The following is a 26,810-nucleotide window of genomic DNA, read 5'->3' as shown; positions in this document are numbered from 1 at the left end:
TTAATCCATAATGGCAATTGACTATTTTTCCCCAAATTACTACTTATGTTCATGATTTCAACTTTATGCACAATATCTCCATACAGGATCCCAGTGTCTCAGCAGGGGTCATTTTTAACCTTGTTATGAAAAACAAAGATTTTGCATTATCTCTATTTATAAACTATAGAGAGAAAGATTAAGTTCTGAAAAAGAAAAGAGAAAAAGAAAATAGGGTAACTCTTATATTGGTGCCAAAATACATCCTGAAAAGAAACACAGTTCAATACTATTCACCTAAATAATTAACAGTGTTGAATGAAAATGCCAATTGGCACAGGGAGGATTTTGTGAGGGTCCAAAAGGTAACAGACGGTCTGATACCTTGAAAAAGTTTTACCAAAAATATCTGACCCCTCTAGCTTTTGACGAGTGTTTCTTGTCATCCAAAAGGGTGGCCTGAGCTACCTCTAAATTTGCCTCATCTACTCAAATGGTCCTAGGATGGCCTCTGCCTTCCTGTCAAATCCAGTGCACTTTTCAGTTTGCTTTCTTAAACATCTCTCACGGTAGCTGATGATTTTATCTATCCCACCTTTTTCGAATCTCTTCTTTCTTAGGTCATCCCTTGAGAAGGGTTTTTTCTCAGAGGGCACTCCTACTCACCGTCTGCACTCTCAACCACTCTTGGAATTTTGGTTATTCTTTACATAGAAATACCTCCCACATCTTTATCTGTAGGCCCAGACCTTTCCCTTAACTCTAGAATCCTATATCCAAATACATTCATTCACATATCATAACAATATATTATTACATATCATATATAATAAGTCGTATGTAACATGTATATTATCATATATGTATAATGATAATGTATAACTATGATAAGCCGCAGGCACCCCAGCACAGCCTGACCAAGACAAAACAAGCATCTCTCTCTGACCCAGCCCACACAGCCCCGGATTCTCTGCTAGTACGCTTTCCACCTAGCAGAAACATGGGAATTATTCTTAACATTCTCTTCTCAACCTTTTTTTTAAACTCCAAATCCACACACACACATATATACACACAAGTACATGCACACACAAATGCACATATGCACACCTACTTAGACATGTTTGCAGAGAAGGAAAGAAAAACATACATCTATCAGCCTTGTTTAACTAGGCTCCTCTCTGGTTATGGCTCACGCCAACCTCTTCGCACTCCATCCAGACAGAAACCAACTGTCTTTCACATTTTTTATTAATAACTTCCACCCACCACCTCCATTTTATAATCTGCTTTTTCCTGGGGTACAAGGTCTACATGACAATTGTAATTCTCAACGAACTGAAAATTTCACTATATACTTTTTAAAACACAAACTGCCTCGAGACCCAGGAGCACTGTGAAATAAGGGCAAACGCGTGGGCCAAATCCTGAACATGCAATTAACCAAGTTCCATAGACCAGTGGCTGCTGGCAATTTACCTGGCTTAGCTTTTCCAGCAACATGGAAAATTCCACAAGTCAAAACCAAATCTGATACATCCTCCATCAGTTTACACCCTCTCGCTCCTCAGTATTCACGAAACATTTATTCCCTTATGTCTAGTACGCCAGTATTTTTCAATAACCCTAATCCCTATCCTCTACTTCCTGACACACACAATCACACACACACGCGTGCGCGCTACCAGCCCTGTATCTCTCACACTCTAGTTACATCCAAAACCGGTTCTCTTCCTCCTAGTGGCAAGTGCTATTTTCTTAGGATGCCCATATACATTCCCAGAATCCTTGAAATTCTTATAGCAAAACTGGAAAATCTGTGCTTCTTAATCAGGTTCTGGCAATAAAGGAAGCAAAACAAAAGGGTTTACCTCATTAGCAATATTTCATCCTCACTCAGTATGTATTATACGGGGTCACCTCCACTCAATTATAGTTTTTATCAAGAGACTACAGCCAAAGTGTGAAAATGGCATGGACATGAAACCTCTAAGGGCACGTTTTTGAACACTTACACTCATGTTCCTGGAGAAGCAACCTCAAGAGATTCTTCCCTGTGGAGAAGTAACAGTAAGTGGCCTCAGCCCCAGGGCTATCAGGCATGGCAGGGACAGTTTTACCTGGTACTTTGGGAGCTGCTCCTTGGCGTGCTGTAGCGATCCCCCGGAAGAACTGTGGGATGAGATGCTGCTACCGCCACTGCTGCCACTGCCCTGACAGCACTTGGCTGACAGTTTAATAGGGACATCTTCTGTTTTCTGGGGTGACAGACAGGCAAGATAAGGTACTGCTAAGTGTATCGGGCTCCCACAGCCTGCGTTTCACTGGGAATTTCTTTGTTAAATCACTCTGTTATGTTGTGCCTAAGTTGCACCTTTGAAAACCAGAGGCTTTTTTCCCTTGCTTGCGGAGGACAAAAATGTGGTTCCTGAGAGTCTGTAATATCTGGGAGGGAGACATGATGAAGAGAGGAAACTGGACAGAAGACAGGGCTAGTGTAGTGTGCAGTGTGACTAGTCTCAAGTAATTCAACTGTTCATTGTTTCAATTCATATCTTGAACCAGTCATCTCTGTTCGGGTTATTGAGAATCTGTTAGTACTGTGGAGAGTCATAATCTATAAAATTGACGTGGAGAAAGAAAGTCCTTCAAATTTAAAATGTTACCAGGCAAACAGAACTAAGTAAGAAAGCAAAATTGCTAATTTGGAAAGTCTGAGTTTGTATGTTTAATGACACACCTTCTCTAGCACTGCTTTAAAGGTAACAGGAGAGAAAATCATGAGGTCGAATTTGTGAAAGATGAACCAAAACTCTGAAACAGGAGCTTCTGTGAATTATACATCATGTGATGGAAAAGTGGCCTCTAAAGGTTAGGGGTAACAGAAGATTATCTACTATATAGTCCCTAAATAGAGTTCACTGCTAATTTTATGATGGTGACACAAGGTATAAAGATATACCTTTATTAATTTTGCCCTTCCTCCTACACCAAAATATATTACTCCCTACAGAAGCGCCCTGGGCCGTCTATGATAACTTGTTTCTATTCAGTTGGAATCTTACTTGCTTTTTTGTCTGCAGCTTTTGCTTGGAAAAACATGAATGCAACTGCAGCTTATCTAATCTCCAATGTGACAGTCACACTGGTGGTCTAATGCAAATGCCTGCAGTCATGTGCTTGATACAAACTCATGACGTTTTGTGCTTGCCAAGGGAGTGGGGGGCTGAAAATGGGAAAAGACTGTAAGGAAAACACAAACTGTGCTGGTCCATAACAGCCACTCCAGCAGTGATGGCACTCAAAATCATACTTGGTTATTCTCGGGTATCAGGCACTCCTTCAACACCCTCTTCAGCTCTTGCTGTTACTTAATACCACTTATACCAGAAACACAGCCCCTCAGAGAACCTAAAGTGACACTAAGTCCACACCTGCCTCACACACTGTTCGACCCCCCTGGCTGGGGTACAACATACTAAGCATCTATAACTGGAGATAATAACTGGTACAGTGAATAGAGCACTTTTCTTTCTTTTTTTTTTTTTTTTTCTGGACTCTGTAGCCTTGGGCAAGTTACAAAACCTCTCTGGACCTACATGCCTTTTTGATTAAATGAGTATGTCCAGGCTCCACTGTTATCACTGCTCCGATATACCAAAATTCCCGTTCATTCTGAAAACCTATGAGAATTTTTTCCTTCCACCTGTTACCACCACTAGGTGCCCTAGTGATGGCATGCAGGTGTTCCAACTAAACTACCTGTGCAGGGGCGCCTGGGTGGCTCGGTGGGTTAAAGCCTCTGCCTTTGGCTCAAGTCATGATCCCAGGGTCCTGGGATTGAGCCCCACATCGGGCTCTCTGCTCAGTGGGGAGCCTGCTTCCCCCTCTCCCCCTCTCTCTCTCTCTGCCTGCCTTTCTGCCTACTTGTGATCTCTGCCTGTCAAATAAATAAATAAAATCTTAAAATATATATATATATTTATTTAAATAAAAATAAATATAAAATATAAAATAAAATATTTTTAAATATATATGTTTAAAAAAATATATATATACGTGTGTGTGTGTGTGTGTATTTTTTTTTTTTTTTTTAAACAAACTACCTGTGCAGGGCTTCAGGGAAACAGGAAACAATGTGGAAAATCAAGGGGAAACCATGGCCTGTCCACCAAAGGGTCAAGTGCTGGCTCACTATAACTTTGATACAAATCTACCATTAAAGCCTACAGGTGAATCACCTGAGAGATCCCTCCCCCTCCCGCACCCCCAACCTAACAAGCCTAACAACTACTGTAATGATTAGCTACCTGGCAGACTTCCACTTTAGAGCACTATGGAATCTACCCAGCTCAACTGCCTTTAACCAAATACACCTTCCTGCAGAAATGATCTTTATCAAAAACAGGAAAAGAGCCCCTGGGCCCTGATGAAACAAAGACTGTGAAATAAACTATTCATTTACTTAGCTACACATTCTATGAACTGCCAGAATTTGGTCAGTATGGATAGCAAGGTATTGAACATGAAAAGAATGAAAAGTCTAAAGGCAACAACTTAGAAGTACCCCGGGCTGATGTCCAGAAGACTCAGGAGGTCTGGACTCTATGCCTCACCTGGACACATGATCTTACCTTTCCTATTCTGGCTACAAGGGATCAAGGGCTTTTATGTCCTCACTCTACCCATCCCAGATCTCCCCACACCCCTTCCCAGAACACTATCACCCCCACACTACTCGCCACTAAAAACAGGAAATAAATAAAGCTTCCTTGGTCAGACGGGTTTGAGAAGCCCTCCCTTTTGAAGATAAAAGTATATGTTAGCATACTGAAGAACCCTATGGTAAGGAAAGCTATTTAATTTTGTTTAACCTCATGCAATGTAATACCTCTTACTATCTATGAGAAATACTAGACAGAATGATCTATTAACTTCTCTTCAGGCTAACACTTTAGGAATTTTAGAGTTCTCAGTTTTCCTATTACACAGCACATGTTTGGCCTCCAAATCCTACAGCATTGCAACTTTACCTCTAGTAACATTTATAGTACACTACTGAGCATCTGTCATGATTCCTTGCTAACAATCTCACCTGTGTATATTAATAAGAATACAAATGCAGCAGGGCAGGGTGGCAGAGAGCCTTTGTTTATGTTTCTTCTGAACCATTACTGGTACTGTACAATACAGCCCAACGAGAAGATAATGAATTAATAAATGACTGCTCAGAGAGGTGGTTAACAGCACAAATAAAAAAGATGAAAGCAAATCTGCATTTCATACATACCTGAGTTGCCACCTCTTCAATCTTGTGAACCGCTTTAGAATCAAACAAGACTTGTCTGCCCCTCCTTTCACAGTCCTGGTAAACTATCAGGCGGATCTCATTCAGGTCAAACTCCGAACATGACCAGCTGTGGATTCAAAAGGGAGAAAGGAGTTATGTTACCCACAACACTTGGAATGATGATGGAGAGTAAGTTTCCCAGCCAATGTGTCTAAGGGCATCAGAGGGCCACAAGGGTGCAGAGATTATAACCCCTTCGCACCTAGGGGGCACCTCATCTGTGGCCTCAAAGGGGCCCTTACAAATATTGCCAAATGGACATGACAAAGGTTGGGGAGACTGCTGTAAATAATATATCACTGGAGAGAAAGCACCTCTTTCCAAAAAATCACAAAGATGTGTTGAGTAATGAATTTAGTAAGCTAAATTTGGATGCCTGCATTCTGGGGATGGCATACCTGAGGTACAGGAGTGTTCAAGCTTCTGTGTTACTAGCCAGGGAGCCATTTGGAGTGAGTGGGGTCTTTTCCCTTCCTCTCCCACACACCCAGGCTCAGGTAAAATTGAGTGGAATTACATATCCTAAAATTTAGGATTTTCCTCTATTATAGCTGGCTCTGATACAGAAGTTTTGACAACCAGGTGCAGGGGCACCTGGGTGGTTCAGTCGGTTAAGCATTTGCCTTCAGTTCAGGTCATGATCCGAGGATCGAGTCTGTGCTAAAGTCCCATATCAGGCTCCCTGATAATTGGGGAGTCTGCTTCTCCCTCCACCCCTCCCCCTGCTTATGTTCTCTCTCTCTCTCTCAAATAAATAAAATCTTAAAAAAAAAATCAAGTGCATCACTGTAGAGAATTTGAATTGCTAACAATAATAATCAGCAACAAAGGAAGCATGACTTATTCCTCTTAAAAAGAAAACTACAGGGGTGCCTGGGTGGCTCAGTGGGTTAAAGCCTCTGCCTTCAGCTCAGGTCATGGTCCCAGGGTCCTGGGATCGAGCCCCGCATCGGGCTCTCTGCTTGGCAGGGAGCCTGCTTCCTCCTCTCTCTCTGCCTGCCTCTCTGCCTAGTTGTGATTTCTCTCTGTCAAAGAAATAAAAAATTAAAAAAAAAAAAAGAAAACTACAGACCAAAAATGGTGTCATTTAAGTCAAGTCACTAAACCAGGACTTAACACCTAACTTAACTACAGTTTCGACCTCCCCTAGAGGTTAACCTGTCAGGAATTTTCTGGCCAATGTGAGGTTATCCATCACTAGGGCCTTTTCCAGGCCTAAAAGAAGATGAGGTTATGTGCCTGATAAGACCCTTGTCCTTCCTCCTCAGGGAAAATGACCTAGCCTGAAACAATCCTTTCTTTTCTTTTGCTGTTAACTCCTTGCTCCATCCTCCTTCCTATAAAAACCGTCCATTCTGTACAACTCCTCAGAGCACCCCTCTGCTTGCTGGAGGGGATGCTGCCCCACTCAGGAACTGCTTAATAGAGCCAATGAGAACTTCAAATTTACTTGGTTTAACATTCCTAAGCAAACCAAAAGTTGCTGGGATAAAACTGCTCTAAACATAAGTCTATTCTTGAGTAATGAATGAAATGAGAGCGTGAGACTATAAAAAGGGTAATCATTTAAAATGCACTGCTTTGGGGCTCCTGGCTGGCTCAGGTGGTAGAGTCTGCAACTCTTGATCTCCAGGTTGTGAGTGCAGGCCCCATGCTGGGCAAAGAGCTTACTTTTAAAAAATTTAAAAAATGAATAAATATAAAATGCACTGCTTTGGATTATTTTCAATTATTAGTCTGTTAATCCACTTAACACATATTTGAGTGTCTACTATGATTCAGGCACTGTGGTCCTGATGCTAGATATTCAGCAGTTAACTAAACAGATCTGGTCCCTGCTCTCACAGAGAACATGGTTTAGAGGGGAATACTGAGCTAATAATATATGAATGTGTAATTACAGATTGTCCTAAGTGCATAAAGGGGAAGGAGTCTCATATTTTCAGATCTGAGGAGCAGGGAAATCCCTAAGTATTTAAGGAAGTGAAGCAGGGTTCTGGCTGGCTCATTTGGTAGAACATGTGACTCTTGATCTTGGGGTCTTGAGTTTAAGCCACATTTTGGGTGTAGAGCCTAATAAGAAAGCAAAAAAACAAAAAACAAAATCAAAAAACAGACAGAGGATTTAAGGGACTAACATTTAAACAAGGCTTGAAGGAGTAAGAGTTAAAGAAATGAAGCATGAGGGGCATCTAGGTGGCTCAGTCAGTTAAGCATCAGCCTTTGGCTCAGGTCATGATCCCAGGGTCCTGGGACTGAGCCCCGAGTTGGGCTCCCTGCTCAGCGGGAAGTCTGCCTCTCCTTCTGCTCCTCCCTTTGCTCGTGCTCTCTCTCTCTCTCTCAAGTAAATAAATAAAATCTTTAAAAAAAGAAAGAAAGTGTGAGAATGAAGAACAGGGTAGGAAGACTGGTAAACTATAACACTGATATAGAAGAGAAAGAAAAAAAAAAGCAGAGAAGTAGAGCTCGAGAGGTAGGCTGGGAAGACGGTCAGGAGCCAAGATGAACAAACAAAGGCTGATAAACTCAGGTCTATACCTAAAAAAAAAAAAAAAAAAAAAATCAATCTAGCTCCTCTAAGGAAAACAGAGGTGGGGGAGATCAAGACTGGAGGCAAGAAGGCCAGACAGAATTTCTTATGAGTTCAGCCCTTGTCAGGAAGGTGAGAAGCAACTGAGGTGGAGGAAGCAAACACATGGTAAGTGCTCCAAAATGTTACTAATTACTTAAGAGAATTGTTAATGGTACAATTAAAAAAAAAAACAAACGGATACAGTGTCTGGTAGTTAACCACAAATTGTACATTATTGGCTCTTTCCTTTTTCAGTGATAGTTAATATTGAATATATTCTTTCAAGGTAGCAGATTAGTTTTCTTAAATTCCAGTACCAAAAAATATGAAGTTCTTATAACAACCTATGTTCTAAATTATTACCATGTCCAGTATCCCTTCCTCCTGATTTTGATAACATGGCCAAGTTTATTTTGGAAATCATTTTCTTCTCAGTCCACAAGTCCTCTGTGATCCAGGCCTGGCCAATGAGACCCACAGCTAGGCTATGAAAGCCAGTCCCCACACTTTGTTGCTCAGCTGGCGGATGATACCCTAGAGTTGACAGTGCCTGCTTTTTGTCGTTATGAGGTGAGAACCTATCTCTGAAAATGAAGTCAATGTGGAGGAAAGAGAGGTGAGCAATGGAGTGAGACAGATTCTTGTTGGCAATCGAAGCTAGCTGCTTCCAAGTGAGCACTCTTCCTGAAGTTAGTTTTCTATCACTTACAACCCAAACAGTCCTGATGACTGTGCCCCAAACCACTAAATTTTAAAATTACACAAAGTCATAAATAATGCCTCTGTGGGGAGCCTGGCTGGCTCAGTCAATACAGCATGCAACTCTTGATCTTGGTGTTGTAAGTTCAAGCCTTATGCTGGGTGTAGGGACAACTTCAAAAAAAAATCTTAAAAAAATAGCCTCCAATAGTACACAGACTAAAGTTACTAAAAGTGAGAAAGCAAAGAGGGTTTAATTGTCTATTTTCTTGTTCAACCTGTTTTGCCCCAGCAATTACACTTCGCCAAAACAGCTTTTTTAAGAAGTTGTTCAATCTTTTTTTTTTTTTTTTTGAGGGGTAGCTATGACTCAAATATCAAATAATGATCATAACACCTTATTAAATGTTTCATGCTATTTTTCAAATTTTAAAAGAATGGAAATAAAGATATGGAAGGGGAAAGTAAATATGTTGGACTGTTTAATTTTTTGACCCAAATACCTTAAAAAAGTATGTTTTATAAACTATAAAGCAAACTACACTCTCCTTCCATATGAATATTTTATTTAATACCTAATTAAATTCTTGTCAGCTGTCATTACTAATATCAGTGGAGAAAATTACAGTTGAGAAATTTGACAAAGAAAATACAGGCAGGACAAAGAGATAAAACTGAATGCTTCAAAGTAAGATGGGCCTAGGATCAAATCTCAGCTCTGCCTCCCACTGGTGTGACAGCCTTGGGCAAGTCCCCCGCAAGCAGCACTAGTGGGGCCTGGTGTGAAGATTAAAGGAGATAATCTATGGAAATCTCCCAGCACACTGTCAGCTCTTTCCCCTACCATCCTCCATACACAGAGGCTTGGGTTAGTCATCATCACATGCCACATCTATCTTCTGCGTGTCCGCATTCCCTTCAACACTCCACCAAAAGTTACTGTGGGGCTTCTGTGAGTACCAACCACAGTTCCCGGTGTTTCACTGAGGGCAACTCTGCATGACTCCAAGAAGTATGAAAAAATATGCCTTGGGCTTTTGCCTTAAGATATCTATATGAAATATGTTTATTCTAATCAGAACTACCTCATTTCTTTGCTTTGTTTAAAAGCAAGGAGAGAACTGGTCCCTGATATAATTTGTCTACTTTATGATTGCAGCTGTCGGACTGTAGGCACAACAAAATAAGTTGGTTTATCTACCTTTTCTTACTGTAAAACTTAAACAAAAGGACTTAGGTGGACCCTTTTCAGTTTTAAGATTCCACGATGCTAAGATCTGCCAGGGAATGAAACCAGATCTTATTTCTGGAACTACTCAAGAGCAGGAAGAAAGTGACCAAAGTCTAAATTACTTAACCTGAAAGGTGACAAGCAACAATTCAAAGGAGTTAAGTACAGAAAACAGAATTCTCTTCAAAATATATATTACCCCCCCAAATAAATAAATAAAATAAAAAATATATATAACCCATCTGAAACTAATGATGTACTATACCTTGGCTAATTGAATTTAAATTTTAAAAGTAAAAATAAAATAAAATACATATAACCAGGTGTTGTGGGTTGAATGTTGTCCCCTCAATTCCTCATTCTCACAGCTGGGACTATGACCCTGTTTGGAAACAGGGTCTTTGAAGATGTAATCAGGTTAAGATGAAATCAAACTAGATTAGGATGGGCTTTAATCCAACAACTGGTGTCCTCGTAAGAGGAGGGAAATCTGGACACAGACACAGAGGGAAGGTGAGGGATGACAGACACAGAGGGAAGGTGAGGATGACAGACAGATTGTGGAGTTACGCTGCTACAAGCCAAGGAAAGCCAAAGAAGGCTGGCACTCAGAGGGGATACAGTAAGTAAGAACTGGATAAGTCCTTATCCTCAATGAATTTAAAATCTAGAAGACACAATTATATAGGAAACTACATGAAAATAAAAAGACAAGGCAGAATATAGAAAGCAAGAGGGAAAAAAAAAAAAAAAAAAAACAGGAAAAAGTTCCCAGAAGCAGCAATATTTGAACCAATGAAGTTAGGAAGGATGGCAAGGATTTCACGTAAACAAGGGAGTCAGTCATTGCAGAAAAAGGGCATGGCATAAACACAAAAAATCAAATGATATAAAGTCTTCATCGGCTGGATTGTCTTTGGCAGAAGAATCACACAGGAAAAGAGGCTAGAAAGTTTAGAACTACTTGTAGAGAGCCTTGTATATTTCAAGAAAAAATTATGTAAAATGGGTGGCAATAACAAATATGGAATCCTTTTTTTTTTGGTCTGGGTTAGTACTCTCAGGAAAAGAGCAAACAGGAAAAGTAATTTGCAAATTAGTTGACATTCTTATTTTATACTGAAAAAATCTTTGCTGCACAACTTGCCAAATTTAGCTTCAGAGACACTCATAAAAATTTACCATTGAATTGCTGTTCTGCAGTCAAATGCTCTACCACTGAGCTATACCCCCATGAATTGCTGTTCTGTTGTCAAGCGTATAATTTAAAAAATACTTAAAGATTCCAATTCTTATCAGAAGATTTAATACATCAAGCCAGCCTAAAGATTTAATTTTAAAATGATTCCAAATAAATGTATCGCACTGTTATTTTACCAAAAGAAATTCCTATTGGTTATTGGCTGCAACTCTGTCTTTTTTTTTTTTTTAAAGATTTTATTTATTTATTTGACAGAGAGAGAGAGATCACAAGTAGGCAGAGAGAGAGGAGGAAGCAGGCTCGCCTCGGAGCAGAGAGCCCGATGTGGGGCTCGATCCCAGGACCCTGAGATCATGACCCGAGCCAAAGGCAGTGGCTTAATCCACTGAGCCACCCAGGCGCCCCTGCAACTCTGTCTTTAAGAAAGGTGATATGTAGGGGCGCCTGGGTGGCTCAGTGGGTTAAAGCCTCTGCCTTCGGCTCAGGTCATGATCCCAGGGTCCTGGGATCGAGCCCCGCGTCAGGCTCTCTGCTCAGCAGGGAGCCTGCTTCCTTCTCTCTCTGCCTGCCTGCCTCTCCGCCTACTTGTAATTTCTGTCTTTCAAATAAATAAATAAAATCTTTAAAAAAAAAAAAAAAAGAAAGGTGATATGTAACTTTTTTACTTCTTTTTTTAGAAGAACTGTGTGGAATGAAAGAATAAATCCCTACAAACAGCAGTATGGTGTGGAAAGAGCGCCATAAGTAACAGAGCGCCATAAGTAACATGAACCTCAAAGCACACTCATGCATTCACTCCTTCCACACACTTTTAGGATCCAGCTTACCCAAGTACCATGGAAGATACTAGGAATAGAAATTAATTGGATGCAGTTCCTACCTCAGAAGGCTTACAACCTGATATGGGAAGGCCAATATACAAACACTTACTTACACTGTCATGGATACTGAGATTAATGTCCATATGGCTTATAGAACTTAAAGGATGAAGATGTCAAGTCCACGCTGTAGGGATAAGGGATGGATGAATGTCACAGAGGATGCGATCCTTGGGACATGAATGGTATTCACCAGGATAAACAACTTTTAACTCTAGCTCTACCACTTTCGACCCAGGTGACTTTAGGAAAGCACTTATCCAGGGGTCACCTTTCCCAAAGTGTATCTATCTGCCTTATCTGTCTCACAAGGTTGTTGGGAAAAACAGATACTAAGTATGAAAGTGCTCTTAGGCCTGCAAAGCGTAAATCAGAGATAAGTTCAGACACACAATCCTTTCACTGAGATCTTTGGGGCCAGGTGTTTAAGTATTCAGAATTTTTTATATTTTAGAAAGAATCTCATACCACATGTTATGTGATACCTCCTCCCAGGTTCCAGGTATAACCAAACCCAAAATAAAACAAATTAATATTACATCAGGCCAAGTTATGAATATTTATACTGAGTGGATTAGACAGAAACTATGCATAGCCTCACAATAGTTCAGGTTAATTCCAAAAATCTTCTCAGAGATTTTAGGATTTTAGAATTGTAGGATAAGAGGTTGTTGACCAATGTAATGCTTGCTATGTCTTAGGGAAGGTCAAAAGGCTGGAATAAGTAACATTAAGTTCACCAACTTTATCCCAGATATAACCAATCCCTAACAAAGACGACCATCAAAGTGTATGTGCAAGTAAATTGTAACTCAGGACTTGCTTCTCCCTCTCACTGAAACAGTACTATAAATGGTTGCAAGGGTCACAAGCTAAAACCATATAAGTCTTTATGTGTTCACACAGCAATAACAAAACATTATGAGTCACAAAATAGCCTGAGGTTTGGGTAGGATGTACCGTGAACTATGAAGTACAGAGCAGGAAAAGACAGAATTCTTCCTTTTTTTTTTTTCCTGAGTTCAGAGGTCATATCAAGTAAAACTGCGAAACAGGTAAAGTTCATGTATGGCCCCATGGCACCATCATACCCACCCACACCCCACTGTCCTAGAGCCCCCCCCCCCCCCATGGCATTGACTAAACCACAGAGCACCGTACTGGGCGTCAGAATGCCTGAGGTCTAAGCAGGATCAATAGCCTATTCCCTTCATCTCGTAATCGAGAGTTCCTTCCTCTAAAAAATGATGGGTTGGGGCAAAAATCATCCCTCAAGGTCTTATCCTTCCAAATCTAACACACAAGAATTCCAAATCATCTATAAAATATACACAGTGTGATTTAGAACGGATGACCCCAGCAAGGTAATAAGAGGAAAGCAATCGTAATGAATTGATCCACATTACTGCACGACAGCCCTCACCTCTTCGAGCTGTACTCTATACTTTAACAAACATGCTTCTTAATATTAATACATCTTTAATCAATAGAACTTTCAAAAGATGCTAACAAAATCTGTAGAGGAAAAGTACAAGTGCTTTTGAGGCAAGAGGGACTCTGAGGGGCCAGGAGACTATGCCACTATACCAACTAGGATACCACCCCTGGCCAGATTTTGCTGTTATTATTAATAGGTTTTTCCCTTTCTCCCCCTTAAAAATTCACAGAATCTCTATAAATATGTTCCATATTTTCCAAAATAGTTCCTGTAATTCAAGAAAGAGTACTATGTGTTCTTTTCCAGTATCTTTAAATTAGAAGCTACCTTTACTTAAAAAAAAAAAAAAAAAAAGTTAGGGGGTGGGCATGCCTTGCTGGTTCTGTCAGAAGAGCAAGTGACTTTTTTTTTAAAAGATTTTATTTATTTATTTGATAGACAGAGATTACAAGTAGGCAGAGAGTCAGGCAGGGGGGTGGGGAAGCAGGCTCCCCGCTGAGCAGAGAGCCCTATGCAGGGGCTCAATCCCAGGACCCTGAGATCATGACCTGAGCCAAAGGCAGAGGCTTTAACCCACTGAGCCACCCGGGCGCCCCGCAAGTGACTTTTGATCTCAAAATCATGAGTTTGAGTCCCACATTGGGTATGGAGATTATATATACATATGTGTGTATATATATATATATACACATATATATAAACTATATATAGTTTTTATATTTTTATATAATTTTTAATATTTTATATATAAAAAATATATTAATATATACATATATGAAACAGCAAAGATAAAGATATGTGTGTATATACATTTTATATATGTGTGTGTATATACATTTTATATATAAAAATGTATATATGAAATATATATATATATAATGTATATACACACATATCTTTATCTTTATCTTTGCTGTTCATCTCCATGCATGCTGTAAGTCAATATTCACTGAGCTAATTCTTTCATACTTTTGTCAGCATAACATAAACACTCTCAACATTCATTACTATATTTCAGGATTACTGAAATGCACAAGGGCCCTGCTGAAAGCTAACTTGCAAAAACATGATTTCTTATCTTTTCCCGAAAGTAAGGTTTCCCCACCTCCTTCACCCACCCACCCAGGGAAATCATATACTAATAACAGATAAATTTTTAAGACACTAGTTTGTATATTAATTCCAGATCCATTTAAATTATACACAGATAAGGTAATTCTATTCTCCTAGAGGTTTCCAAAGGTCAAAGCATGCTTCTCTCCGTAAGGCTTTTTGTTTGCAAAATGAGAAAGCCAAAATCAATAGAAACTGTACCTATCTTTGGTTGTAAATAAAATATCAGCTCTAAAAGAAACGGGTAAGGAGAGCACGTGGAGAGTGGTCAGAGCACAGCACTGTAGGGTCGGGCCATGGGGCAGAGGCAAGAATGAAAATAAGGGGGGAAAAAAGAAAGACATGGGTACAAACACACAAATTTACATATTCTTTAACCCGGGAATTTCATTTGTAGGAATTCATCCTGCAGATCAATTTGCATGGATTCAAAATGATTATGTACAAAAAGGTATTCAGTGCAGCACTGTTTGGAATGGCAAAGGACTTGAAAATGTCAACACAAGATTGTTAAATTATGCTCCATCCATACAGTGGAGTACTATACAGATACAACAACAAATGAGGATGAACCTTATGTAATTATACCATAAGCCAAGACATCATTCAGGAAGTACAAGATATTGTGCATAGAATGTTACCATATGGGGGCGCCTAGGTGACGCAGTGGGTTAAGCCTCTGCCTTGGGCTCAGGTCATGATCTCAGGGTCCTGGGATCGGGTCCCACATTGGGCTCTCTCCTTGGCGGGGAGCCTGCTTCCCCCTCTCTCTCTGCCTGCCTCTCTGCCTACTTGTGATTTCTCTCTGTCAAATAAATAAATAAAATCTTAAAAAAAAAAAAAGAATGTTACCATATATATTTTTAAAAAGAAAAATAAAAAATTCTGGATTTTATTATATTTGCACAGGCTATCTCTAGAAAGATGAATAATGGATTATAAGACTAGTTGGGTCTAGAACTATTTTTTTTAAAGATTTATTTATTTATTTTTAGAGAGAAAGAGCAACTGCACACACTAGCAGGGGGAGAGGGAGAGGGACAGAGAATCTCTAGCAGACTCCCCTCTGGGCATGGAGCCAAATGCAGGGCTTGATCCTACAACTCTGGGATCATGACCTGAGCTGAAACCAAGAATCAGACATTCAACGCACTTAGCCACCCAGGCACCCCCAGGACTATTTAATACACAGCTGTCAAAACAACATAGAGTGTAGACTCTGAAACCAGGCAGCCTGAGTTCAAGTCCTCACTCTGCCTGTTTCTAGTTATGTGACTTCAGGAAGTTACCTAACCTCGTTGTTCCTCAGTATCTCACTTGCAAAATGGGGATAGTAATGCCCACTCCATAAATGTTTGAGGATTAATGCAGAGCCAGCACATAGAAAGCATGCTGTAAGCACTAAGATGTTGTATCTTTTGAATATTTAACCATATAACTGCATTATCTCTTGAAAAATTAAAAATAAATTACAAAACTGAGGGGTACAATAAGAACATCCTATTTTTTTAACCCATCAGATAGTCTATTATTGCCTTAAGACAAACAACCTTAATTACTGTTTGCTTTAAAAAGCTTCTTGGTAGCTGAAGCATGAGGCTGTGGGTGCACTCCTACAGGGAAACTACCTTAATGAATTCAAGGCATTTAGATTCAGTTTCAAATATGTAGTTTGGCCTTAGACAATGACATTTATTGAGCTTTCTTGTCAGCATTCATATACCACATTTTCCTGCCCTTCTTCATCCCCTGCCTCTCCCAAGGATAGGACAAGTTTCTCTAAAAAGTAACCCCTCTTTCCATTTATTAAACCTACTTATGGCCTTTGAGTTTATTACTGTTCTAGTACTGCATTACATTGTTTCCTACTATATTCAATAACTGCCCTTTTTTTACTGCATAATCTCACAGAGCCTAAAGATACTACTCAAGAAAGTCTGATGTTTGGATATAGGTGGGGGAGGACTGGTGATGAGAGTTACACAGCACACGCACAAATAATTGCATAATATTTGAGAGGCTGCCAAATACTTTACAGAATTCACCTAAGCTAACCTTCACAAATGCCCTGTAAAAGCCTGTATTTCATATTTTATACAGAAATCAGGAGACCATTAAAAAGGTATAACCAGTAAGTGGCAAAGACAGGACTCAAACCAATGTTTGCTGATTCCAAATTCTGTGCTCTTCCAACTCTGAGATATCATCACCTTCTATCAGTAGCAAACAAGTCAGGGTCACAGCCTCTATGTTCCAGGACATCCCTCTGCCTTTCCTTCTGAGGTATAAAAACCCTGTTACACTTGAAAAATAAGATTACTGGTGATATAATCTTAAGACTAAAAAGTAGAACCCAGAAGTACTGTGAATGACCCCAACTATGTTAAAAAAAAAAAACAAACCTGTTATCAAAGCTGTCTTAAAAGCTCACCAAAAATTAGTAGCTCATATCACAGACAAAAGATGAATCTCCCTAATATATAAAGGACCAGAAATCAATGAAGAAGAATACTCACAAACCAATGGAAAACTGGGCAATGGATACAGATAGTTCACAGAAAAAAAATATATTAAGATGGTTTTAAATAGGAAAATATGTTAAACCTCACTCTTAGAGAAAAGCAAATTAAAGTCATACACTTATTAGATTGGCAAAATTCGAAAAATTAAGACACCTTACTCGATTAAGATAAGCAGAGGCACAAAATGGTATGAGTACATTGGGGGAGCAATTCATCATAGCTATAAGAATTACAAGTATTTGTAACCTTGGACACACCAATCCTACTTCTGGAACTAAGCAAATATAAACATGTGATTGTGGCATGTTTGCTAAGAGTGGAAGTCTGGGAACAACTGGAGAAGACACTGGTAGGGGCAAGTTGTATCATTTATTCTAAATTTACACAACAAAATACCAAGGAGCTGTGATAGAGAGTGTGCAAGTATGACAGAAAACCTGTTAGATCTCCAGAGGATACTGAAAGTCCAAACAGCAAAGAGTAGATTTGTGTGTATAGCATGCTACCTTCTGTGTAAGAGGGAGGAATACATATTTGTATTTGCTTATTTTTATACAAAAGAAATATAAAAAATTAGTTTATATAAATTGAATTTTAAAAAGTAGAAAAGGAGAGAAAAGTTCTGACTTCTGAAAGCAAAACTCACAAGAATATTCTGTTCTCCCAGGTAAAGAGCTAGATTAGTTTATCAGATGTCATTGTTCCTTCCATTAGTTCTAAAATAAATTTCTAGATCTTATGGTCTACTCCTGGCCATGAAGAGGTGTGCAGATAAAGCAGACAAAATAAGGCCAGGAGCTTGCCCAGCACTTCCTAATATTGGTTTTTAAATTTATGGCCCAGATGGTTGATAAATTGGCCTGAAAATGCTCTCCCTCGTTGACTGGAGAAGATAAGCCTTTCAAAAGACAACTGGACTGCTGTCCTAGGCAGTCTGGGAGTCCATAGTTGAGGTAAGATGTTGTTGGAGGCCAGAACATTTGTTAATGCACAAAAAGACAAGTGGGTGGCCACGGGCCCTTGTAGGGAGGGGCTGTAGCCAAGGCTAGGAAGTATACATGCTGTCACACCTTCCCCATGATGGTGAGGACTGTGGGGGAAGTTCTGAGCAATGGCAGCCAAGAGGGCTAGAGAAAAGACTCCTGCTGCTTCCTCACCCACCTGCACCAGGTAGACACCTGTGACGTCTGCCCATTGCCCCTGGCATTCAAAGTGCGATTTCTTCATCCAAAAAACCATCCGCATAAAAACATGTACAGGAATGTTTATGCAGCATTAGTCATTGTAGCCAAAAGGTGGGGGGGGTGTCACATGTCCATCACTGGATAAATAAAACATGGCACATCTATACAATAGAGTATTACTTGGTCATAAAAAGCAATAAAGTACTAACACATGCTAGAACATGGGTGAACCCTGAATGCATGGTAAGTGAAAAAAGTCCGTCACAAAGAATTATGTGTTGTATGAGTCCATTTACAGAAAATGTCCAGAATAGGCAAATGTGCACAAAACAGATAGTAAATTACAGTTAAATCTTGTGTGGGGTATCTTCTGGGGGTAATGAAAACGTTCTAAAGTGAACAGTGGTGATGACTGCACCAATCTGTAAATACACATAAATCCACCCAAGCATATACACACTTTAGATGGGTGGATTGCGTGGTATGTAAATTACATCTCTGCAAGCTATTTCAAAAGAAAACAAGATACAAAAAAAAAAAATTAAAAAAAAAAAAAAAAAAGAAAACAAGATACATTTTCTGTACACCTCCCCCACCCCACCCAAGGATGATGAGCAGTGGGAACACTCATGCACCACTGTTGGGAAAGGATTTGAGGCAACTTCTTTGGGGAATATCTAGTAAAGCCCAATATGCAGATATTCTAAAACCTAAAAATTCCTCCTAACAATTCCACTCCACCCAGTGGAGTGGAGATATGCAGAAAAAGACAAGTGTAATACTATTCACTGCAACATTGTTTCTAATAATAAAAATCTGTTAAAAAAAATGTTCATCAATAGACTAATGGATAAATTGTAGCATGCTATACTGAATTTAGAAGTACTAAACTAGAACTAAATGAATTAATACAAATAAATCTCAAAAACATAGATATAAACTCATATATAAGCTTCTGTATGTACTGTATGTACAGTACAAAATTTGTTCTGTAAGTTAAATATGTGTGACCAAGTTTTATTTTTTTTCAATACATCTTGGCCAGTAAACTAAAAATATGCAGAGGTAAATATTCACAATATAGTTACATCTGGGAGGTAGAGTGGGAAAAGACTGGGCCCAGCAAGGGTTATGTAGGAAGCAACATCTGTTCCTCTAGTGTTTTAAATTTTCTTGTTTTTAATTATATATGTGAAGCAAAAGTGGCAACATGTTAAGATTTTAAAAAACTGGGTTGTGGGTACACATATGATTATTGTAACATGTTCTGCATCTTCTGTAGGTTGAAATAGTTCATAAGAAAACAAAAATGCAATCCCTTTGATGTTCTTCAGAAAACTAAAAATAGAACTACCCTATGATCCAGGAATCGCACTACTGAGTATTTACCCCAAAATTACCAAAAAGAAAAAAAAAGTGAAGGGATGTTTACTATGTTTATTGCAGCATTATCTACAATAGCCAAACTTCTGAAGCAGCCACAGTGTCCACTGATAGATGAATGAAGATGTGGTATGTACATATACAACTGAATATTATTCAGCCATAAAAAAGAATGGAATCTTGCCATTTGCAACAACATAGCTAGGGAGTATAATGCTGACTGAAATAAGTCAGTCAGAGAAAGACAAATACCATATGATCTCACTCATATATGAAATTTAAGAAATGAAACAAATTAGCAAAGAAAAAAAAAGGAGATAGACAAACCAAGAAACAGACTCTGAATTCTAGAGAATAGACTGATGGTTACCAGAGGGGAGGAGGGAGATGGGAGAAATAGGGGATGGACATTAAAGAGTACATTTATCATGAAGAGAAAATAAAATAAAAGAAACAGTTACATTGAGGGAAAGAAGAAGAGGAGGAGGAGGAGGAGAGATGATGCTGGCACAGACTAGTCTGTAATAGTGGAGGTGGTAAGAAGTAGCCAGATTCTGGGTAGCATTTGCAGGTAGAGCCATTTGGAGATGCTACGGATTGGATACAGTAGATAAGGAAGGGGGTGGGGGAAGACGAGTTCCATAATTAGGACCATCAAGATGGAGAAGGCAGCAGGTGAGGCAAATTGTTGCATATACAAATCTGGAGGTCAGGGAGAGTCTGGGCTGGCATTATAAAAGTGGGAGTTGTTGGATTACAGATGGTTTCTAAGGCCAAGGGCTGAATGAGATCACTAAGGAAGTTGAGTGTGGGTAGAAAAAAGGTCCAGGGACTGAGCCTTCAAGCACACCAACATTAACAGATCTAGATAAAAAGAGGACTCAGCAAAGATCAAAATGGAGCAACCAGGAAAGGGGAGAATGTTGGGAGTAAAAAAGGAAATGCTAAACGGGTTTCTAATGAGCCAAAAAAACAAACAAAACAAACGAACAACAACAACAACAAAAAAACCAAAACCAAAAAAAAGGATTTTTAAAAAATAGTAAAACTGACTACCTAAAGGGCATGGGGAAAAATAAAGAGGTGGGAACAATATATTTCAAATACATATTTTTATTGTTGTACCAAGTGAATGTACTATCTCTGAAGACATATAGACAAATGGTTTTTAAAACGTTAAGAAAAAAAAACTGCACTCATACTCTTTAAAAGGTGATTCAACCTAAAGATGCTCAGTCTCCTTTGGCTCAGGTTATGGTCCTGGGGTCCTGGGATGGAGCCCTGTGTCAGGCTGCCCGCTCAGTGGGGAATCTGCTTCCCCTGCTCCCTCTCTCCTGTGTGCTCACTCTCTCTCTCCCTCTCTTTCTTAAATCAATCAATCAATCTATCTCAAAAAAAAAAAAAAAAGGCGATTCAAACTACAAAAGATACTAGAGCTGGAAGGGTCTCTTTAGCTTTGCTTCAGGTTTCCAAGTAGAGGCACAACAACCCCAATTAGGGTAACACTCCTGACTGTCTTCACTCCATCTGCTCCTTCCCAGGGCAAAAAGAATGATTTCTGATTAATAAATTTTCTTTTATTCTTTGGTATGTATCTGCCTGCACAGCACACACAAGTCAATCTGATCCTCAACTACTCAACATCAAGTTTTACAGGGGCGAACCCTTTGTGACAACGCTTGTATGTGTCCTAGGCTGCTTATGACAAGGTGTGTGAACAAATCTAATTTTGAGGTTATTAGGCAGATCCTTGTTGTTATACACCCTAACCATTTTCCAAATGTAGATATATTTTGGTTTCTATCTATCTGACCAATTTCTATCTCTCAATTTTGAAATTCTATTGAGAACAGAAAAAGGGTCTCCCTCAAATTTCCTACAAGGAAAATTATCTCCCAAGGAGAATGTCAGAAATGTGAATAAAAATAAGTTTCTTTCTATGCTTTGTTAATAGTCAAAAACTGGAAACCTAAACATCCACTAGCTGAACATACTCTACGTTTTTGAGGTCATCTATTTAAGAACATACTATGAAGTCACTAAAATTTGTTCACGAAAACATTTTAATAACATGGGGGAGGGGCGCCTGGGTGGCTCAGTGGACTAAGCCTCTGCCTTCAGCTTGGGTCATGATCTCAAGGTCCTGGGCATTGGGCTCTCGGCTCAGCAGGGAGCCTGCTTCCCCCTCTCTCTCTGCCTGCCTTTCTGTCTACTTGTGATCTCTGTCAAATAATAAAATCTTTAAAAAAAAAATAACATGGGGGAAATGTTATAGTGGGTAAAAAAGCAGATCATATATAATCTGATTGATACATACAACATGATTCAGTTAATATAATACAGCTTATATCCATGTACCAAAAAAGGACTGCACGAGGGGCTCCTGGGTGGCTCAGTCAGTTAAGCTTCTGACTCTTGATTTCAGCTCAGGTAACGATGTCAGGGTTATGAGTTTGAGCCCTACGCTGGGCTCTGTGCTGAGCAGAGGGTCTGCTTGAGATTCTCTTCCTCTCCCTTTGCCCCTCCCCTTGCTCACTTGCTCATTCTCTAAAAAAATTAATAAAATCTAAAAAAAAAAAAGGACTGCAAGAAAATAAGCGTTAGTAGTAAAATTTGTGTGATAGCATTATGAGTAACTTGAATTTTCACTTTTATATATGCTTATACCTTTCCAACTTCTATAATAAAAATATATCATTTTGATAATCAGAAAAAATATTTAAGAAAAATCTTGAAATAATTTTAGTAACAATATAAAAGAAAAAGTTGGAGGAATTTAAAAAGAAAAGGGGGGGGGGGGTCCTGGCTGGCTCAGTTGGAAGAACATATGACTCTTGATCTCAGGTTGTTAGTTCAAGCCCTGTGTTGGGTGTAGAGATTACTTAAATAAATAAAACTTTTTAAAAAACCAAAGAAAATAAAAAGAAAAGGGGAAAGTAGCTAGCTTGACATAAATGCAGTCATGCTCTGGAAAATACACCTGTTAAAATATTTTTTACAATATTTCATATAGCTGAAATTAACAAGTGGAATTTAAAATTAAAAACACAATATCATTTATATTAGCACACTCCCCCAATATGTACAAAATCTGTAAGAAGAAAACTATAAAACTCTGATAAAGGAAATGAAAGAACTAAATAAATGGAAAGATATTCCATTTTCATGGATAGGAGACTCAAAATGTCAGTTCTTCCCAACTTGATCTACAGATTCAATGCATTCCCAATCAAAATTCTAGCAAGTTATTCTGTGGATATAAGCAAATTCATTCTAAAGCTTATATGTGGAGCTAAAGTACCCAGAATAGCCAGCACAATACTGAAGGACAAGAACAAAACTGGAAGAGTACAACTACCTAACGTTAAGACCTACTATAAAATTACAGTAAACAATAAAGGATGGTACTGATGAACAAAGAGACAAATAAATCAATAGAAAAGAATAGAGAGCCCAGAAAAAGATTCACACAAATACAGTCAACTGATCTTTGACTGAAAAAAAGCACAGGTAATACAATGGAGAAAAGACGGCCTTTTCAAAAATGGTGCTGGAACAAATGGACATCGACATGCAAAAAAATGAATATTGACACAGACCTTAAATCCTTCACAAAAATGTAATTCAAAATGAATCTCAGACCTAAATGTAAAATGAAAGACTATAAAACTCTTAGAAGACAACATAGGAGAAAAACCAAGATGACCATGAGCATAGTGATGACCACCAAAGCACACATCATTAAAAAAATCATTGATAACCTGGACTTTATTAAAATGTAAAACTTCTCAACTGTGGAGGAAAAAACAAGAAAATGAGAGGATAAGCCACAGATTGGGAGAAAATATTTACAAAACACATATTTGATAGAGATCTGTTATCCAAAATATACAAAGAACTCATAAAACTCAACAACAGGAAAATGAACCAGTCAATTTAAAAATGGGCAAAGATCGGAACAAATTCCCCATAAAAAAGATATATAGATGGAAGATGAACATATCAATGATGCTCCACATCACATGTCATTAGAGAAATACAAATTAAGACAATAGTGAGATACCACTACACTCCTACTAGGATGGCCAAAACGCAGAATACTGACAAAACCAAATACTGACAAGCATGTGGAATAACATGAACCATCATTCACTGCAGGTGGGAATGCAAAATGGTACAACCACTATGGAAGTATGGTGGTTTCTTACAGAACTAAACAAACTCTTATCTTACAATGCAGCAATCGCACTCCTTGATGTTTACAAAGGAGTAAAACTTAAGTCCATACAAAAACCCACACGGAGACGTTTATAGCAGCTTTATTGGTAACTGCCAAAACTTGGAAACAACCAAGCTATCCCTCAGTAGGTGAATGGATAAATAAACTGCCACCTCCAGACAATAGAATTCTTCTACTCAGCGGTAAAGAGAAATGAGCTATGAAGCTATGAAAAGACATGGAGGGAGCTTTAACACATACTACTATGTGAAAGAAGCCAATCTAAAAAGGCTACACACTGTATGATTCCAACCAAATGACATTCTAGAAAAGGCAAAAGTATGGAGACAGTGAAAAGATAAGCGGTTGCCAGGAGTTAGGGAGAGATGAATAGGCAGAACACAGAAGATTTTTAGGGCAGTGAAACTAATCAGTATTGATACTACAATGATGGGCACATTCCATCATACAATTGTTAAAACCCACAGGATGTATAACACCAAGAGTGAACCTTAATCTAAACTGTGGTGTGGAGTGACAACAATGTCTCAGTGTAGGTTCATCAGCTGTAACAAATGTACCACTGTGATGCACGATACTGATAGTAGGGGAGGCTGCACACGTGTGACGTGGGGCAGAGAGTACAGAGGAACTCTCTGTTCTTGCTGCCAATTCTAATGTGAACCTAAAGCTGCCTTAAAAATAAAGTCTATTTAAAAGGAAAAAACTTTTTCAACTGTCAAGGGAACTTTCAAAATATAGGAACTTTCAGTAATGAGCACTAGTTTTTAAAGTTTGGGATAGGATTATTCTCTGAAGGTCATTTTGGTCTGTTACAGTCAGCTACAGAATTTCCTGTGAAGATGAAAACCAAGGACATACTATTTGAGCTTTGGATATGGCCATCAAAAATCTGTGTCCCTGTTCAGCTGAGTTACAGGCTGTCTCTCCTCAGCTTGTCCACTCAGCTGGAAAGGAGAAGGTCAGCCCTCATACGCTGCTCTACAGAATGCGCCCAATCCTTTCATATGATCTTGTTCTGCGTGACAGAGGAACAAGTTCTCATAATAGTCCACACTAAGGTATCACTTTCTGCTCTGAGAGAATGTTTAAATACAAAGAAATGAGGTTCTAATAATAGCAATTGTTGTTATCAAGCAAGGGTCAATGGGAGAGAAAACAGGGAGCAGACAACCTCCCACCTGCCTCTTGTATCGCACCATACAGCCACTAGCCCTATCTAGCAGCCCACCTTGGGCCCATTCACACTCCCTGGAAGGACCATTTACTTACTTTCTTTTTAAAAAATTATTATTATTTCTTATTAACATATAATGTATAATTTGTTTCAGGGGTACAGGTCTGTGAATCATCAGGCTTACACAATTCACAGCACTCACCATAGCACATACCCTCGCAATGTTCACAACCCAGTCACCCTATCCCTCCCTCCAGCAGCCCTCAGTTTTGCCCCTAGGCAACATTTTTCTTTTTAGGGTGCACAGCAAGCATGATCTTATCTCAGGATCACTGTCCTTACTTGTCTCTCTGTTGAGAATATACTTCTTCAAATATCCATATGGTTTGCTCCCTCACATGGAGAAGATGACCACTGAAGATAGTTTTGGCTCCCTTGATTACCCAAAGTCTTCACATTTCTCCAACATCCTTGTTACTCAAGGGTCACTGATTATCACAGATAATCAGAATGTTAGAGCTGAAAGGGACCTCAGACACCACCTGATGATTCCTAGACTTGACTCATCATTAGAATTACCCCAGAAGTTCTTGGTATTGGTTTGTTTTTTAATCAACAAAACTTCACCAGTTCCACTTCCACAAATTCCGTCTGAAACGGTGATCAGGAAGCTACATTTTTAAAAGCAGGTCACATACTTAGTGATCACTGATCTACCACATAATTACAAATAAATAAGATTTTATTTATTTATTTGAGACAGAGAAATGGAGTGCACAAGCAGGGAGGAGGATCAGTGGGAGAGGGAGAAGAAGACTCCCTTCTGAGTCTGAGCAGGGAGCCCAGTGCAGGGCCCGAAGCAGGGCTCGATCCCAGGACCTGATATCACAACCAGAGGTGAAGGGAGACACTTAACCAAATGAGCCACCCAGGTGCCCCCACTTCTATTATTTTTTTGTAGAAGAGAAAGTAGAAGCACAGAGGGATGAGGTGATGCCCTGAAAGACACAGTGAATTCAAGGGAGAGATGAACCCTCAGATCGTAAGATCAGAGTAGAGAAGGTCCCTAGATCAAAGATGCTTCCACTATACCTAGTACTATAGTCTAGATGTTCACATTTTAGAACCAGGTTTTTTATTTTTATTTTTTTTTAAGATTTTTTTATTTATTCATTTGACAGAGATTACAAGTAGGCAGAGAGGCAGGCAGAGAGAGAGGAGGAAGCAGACTCCCTGCTGAGCAGAGAGCCCGATGTGGGGCTCAATCCCAGGACCCTGGAAACCAGGTTTTTTAAAAAAAAAAATTAGTAAGTGAAAAAACTAGCTTAGCATTACTAAATTTTTGTTTTTTGCCTTTGGGCAGGGTGAGGCATGCAAGTGAAAGGAAAGAGCACATCAAGAAAAAAAAGAGCATCTTAATTCACATCTGTTCTATAAAGATGTGAGAGTAGCTTGTGGTTTTTTTTTTTTTTTAACCTTTCTAAACTAGTAAGAGAAGAATAAAATTCTTTGAGATACAAACACTGATGGATGGACATATGTCTAATACCCAATAACCTTATAAACTTGGGATCCCATAAAAGGGGAAGAGAACTGCCAGGAACCTTGGTGTTTCTAGAACCCACAGACTGGATTCCCTTTGTTGAATTTTTTTTTTTAAGATTTTATTTATTTACTTGTCAGGAAGAACGAGCAAGCACAAGCAGGAGGAGCGTGAGGCAGAGGGAAAAGCAGGCTCTGTGATGAGCAAAGAGCCTGATGCAGGATTCAATCCCAGGACCCTAGGTTCATGACCTGAGCCAAAGGCAGATGCTTAACCGACTCAGCTACCCAGGCATCCCTG

The 26,810-nt window shown here is 39.1% G+C and overlaps 1 protein-coding gene across 5 annotated transcripts in view; it reads right to left on the bottom strand.

Annotated features, from left to right (window-relative positions):
* The window catches only part of FNIP2 (folliculin interacting protein 2), a 133,128-nt gene that overhangs the window by 60,045 nt on the left and 46,273 nt on the right, over positions 1–26,810 (bottom strand). For all 5 annotated transcript variants that reach the window (XM_045995668.1, XM_045995683.1, XM_045995694.1 and 2 more), the window contains exons 2-3: positions 5,270–5,396; positions 2,100–2,237 (exon numbers count right to left, since the gene is read on the bottom strand). In XM_045995668.1, the coding sequence (XP_045851624.1) occupies positions 2,100–2,237; positions 5,270–5,396 (265 nt within the window). The remainder of the gene's footprint in view (positions 1–2,099; positions 2,238–5,269; positions 5,397–26,810) is intronic.

This window comes from Meles meles, chromosome 2 (assembly GCF_922984935.1).
Source record: "Meles meles chromosome 2, mMelMel3.1 paternal haplotype, whole genome shotgun sequence".
Classification (NCBI taxonomy): Eukaryota; Metazoa; Chordata; class Mammalia; order Carnivora; family Mustelidae; genus Meles; species Meles meles.
The sequence above is the reverse complement of the archived record's forward strand: the minus strand, read 5'-3'. Positions and strand labels throughout refer to the sequence as shown.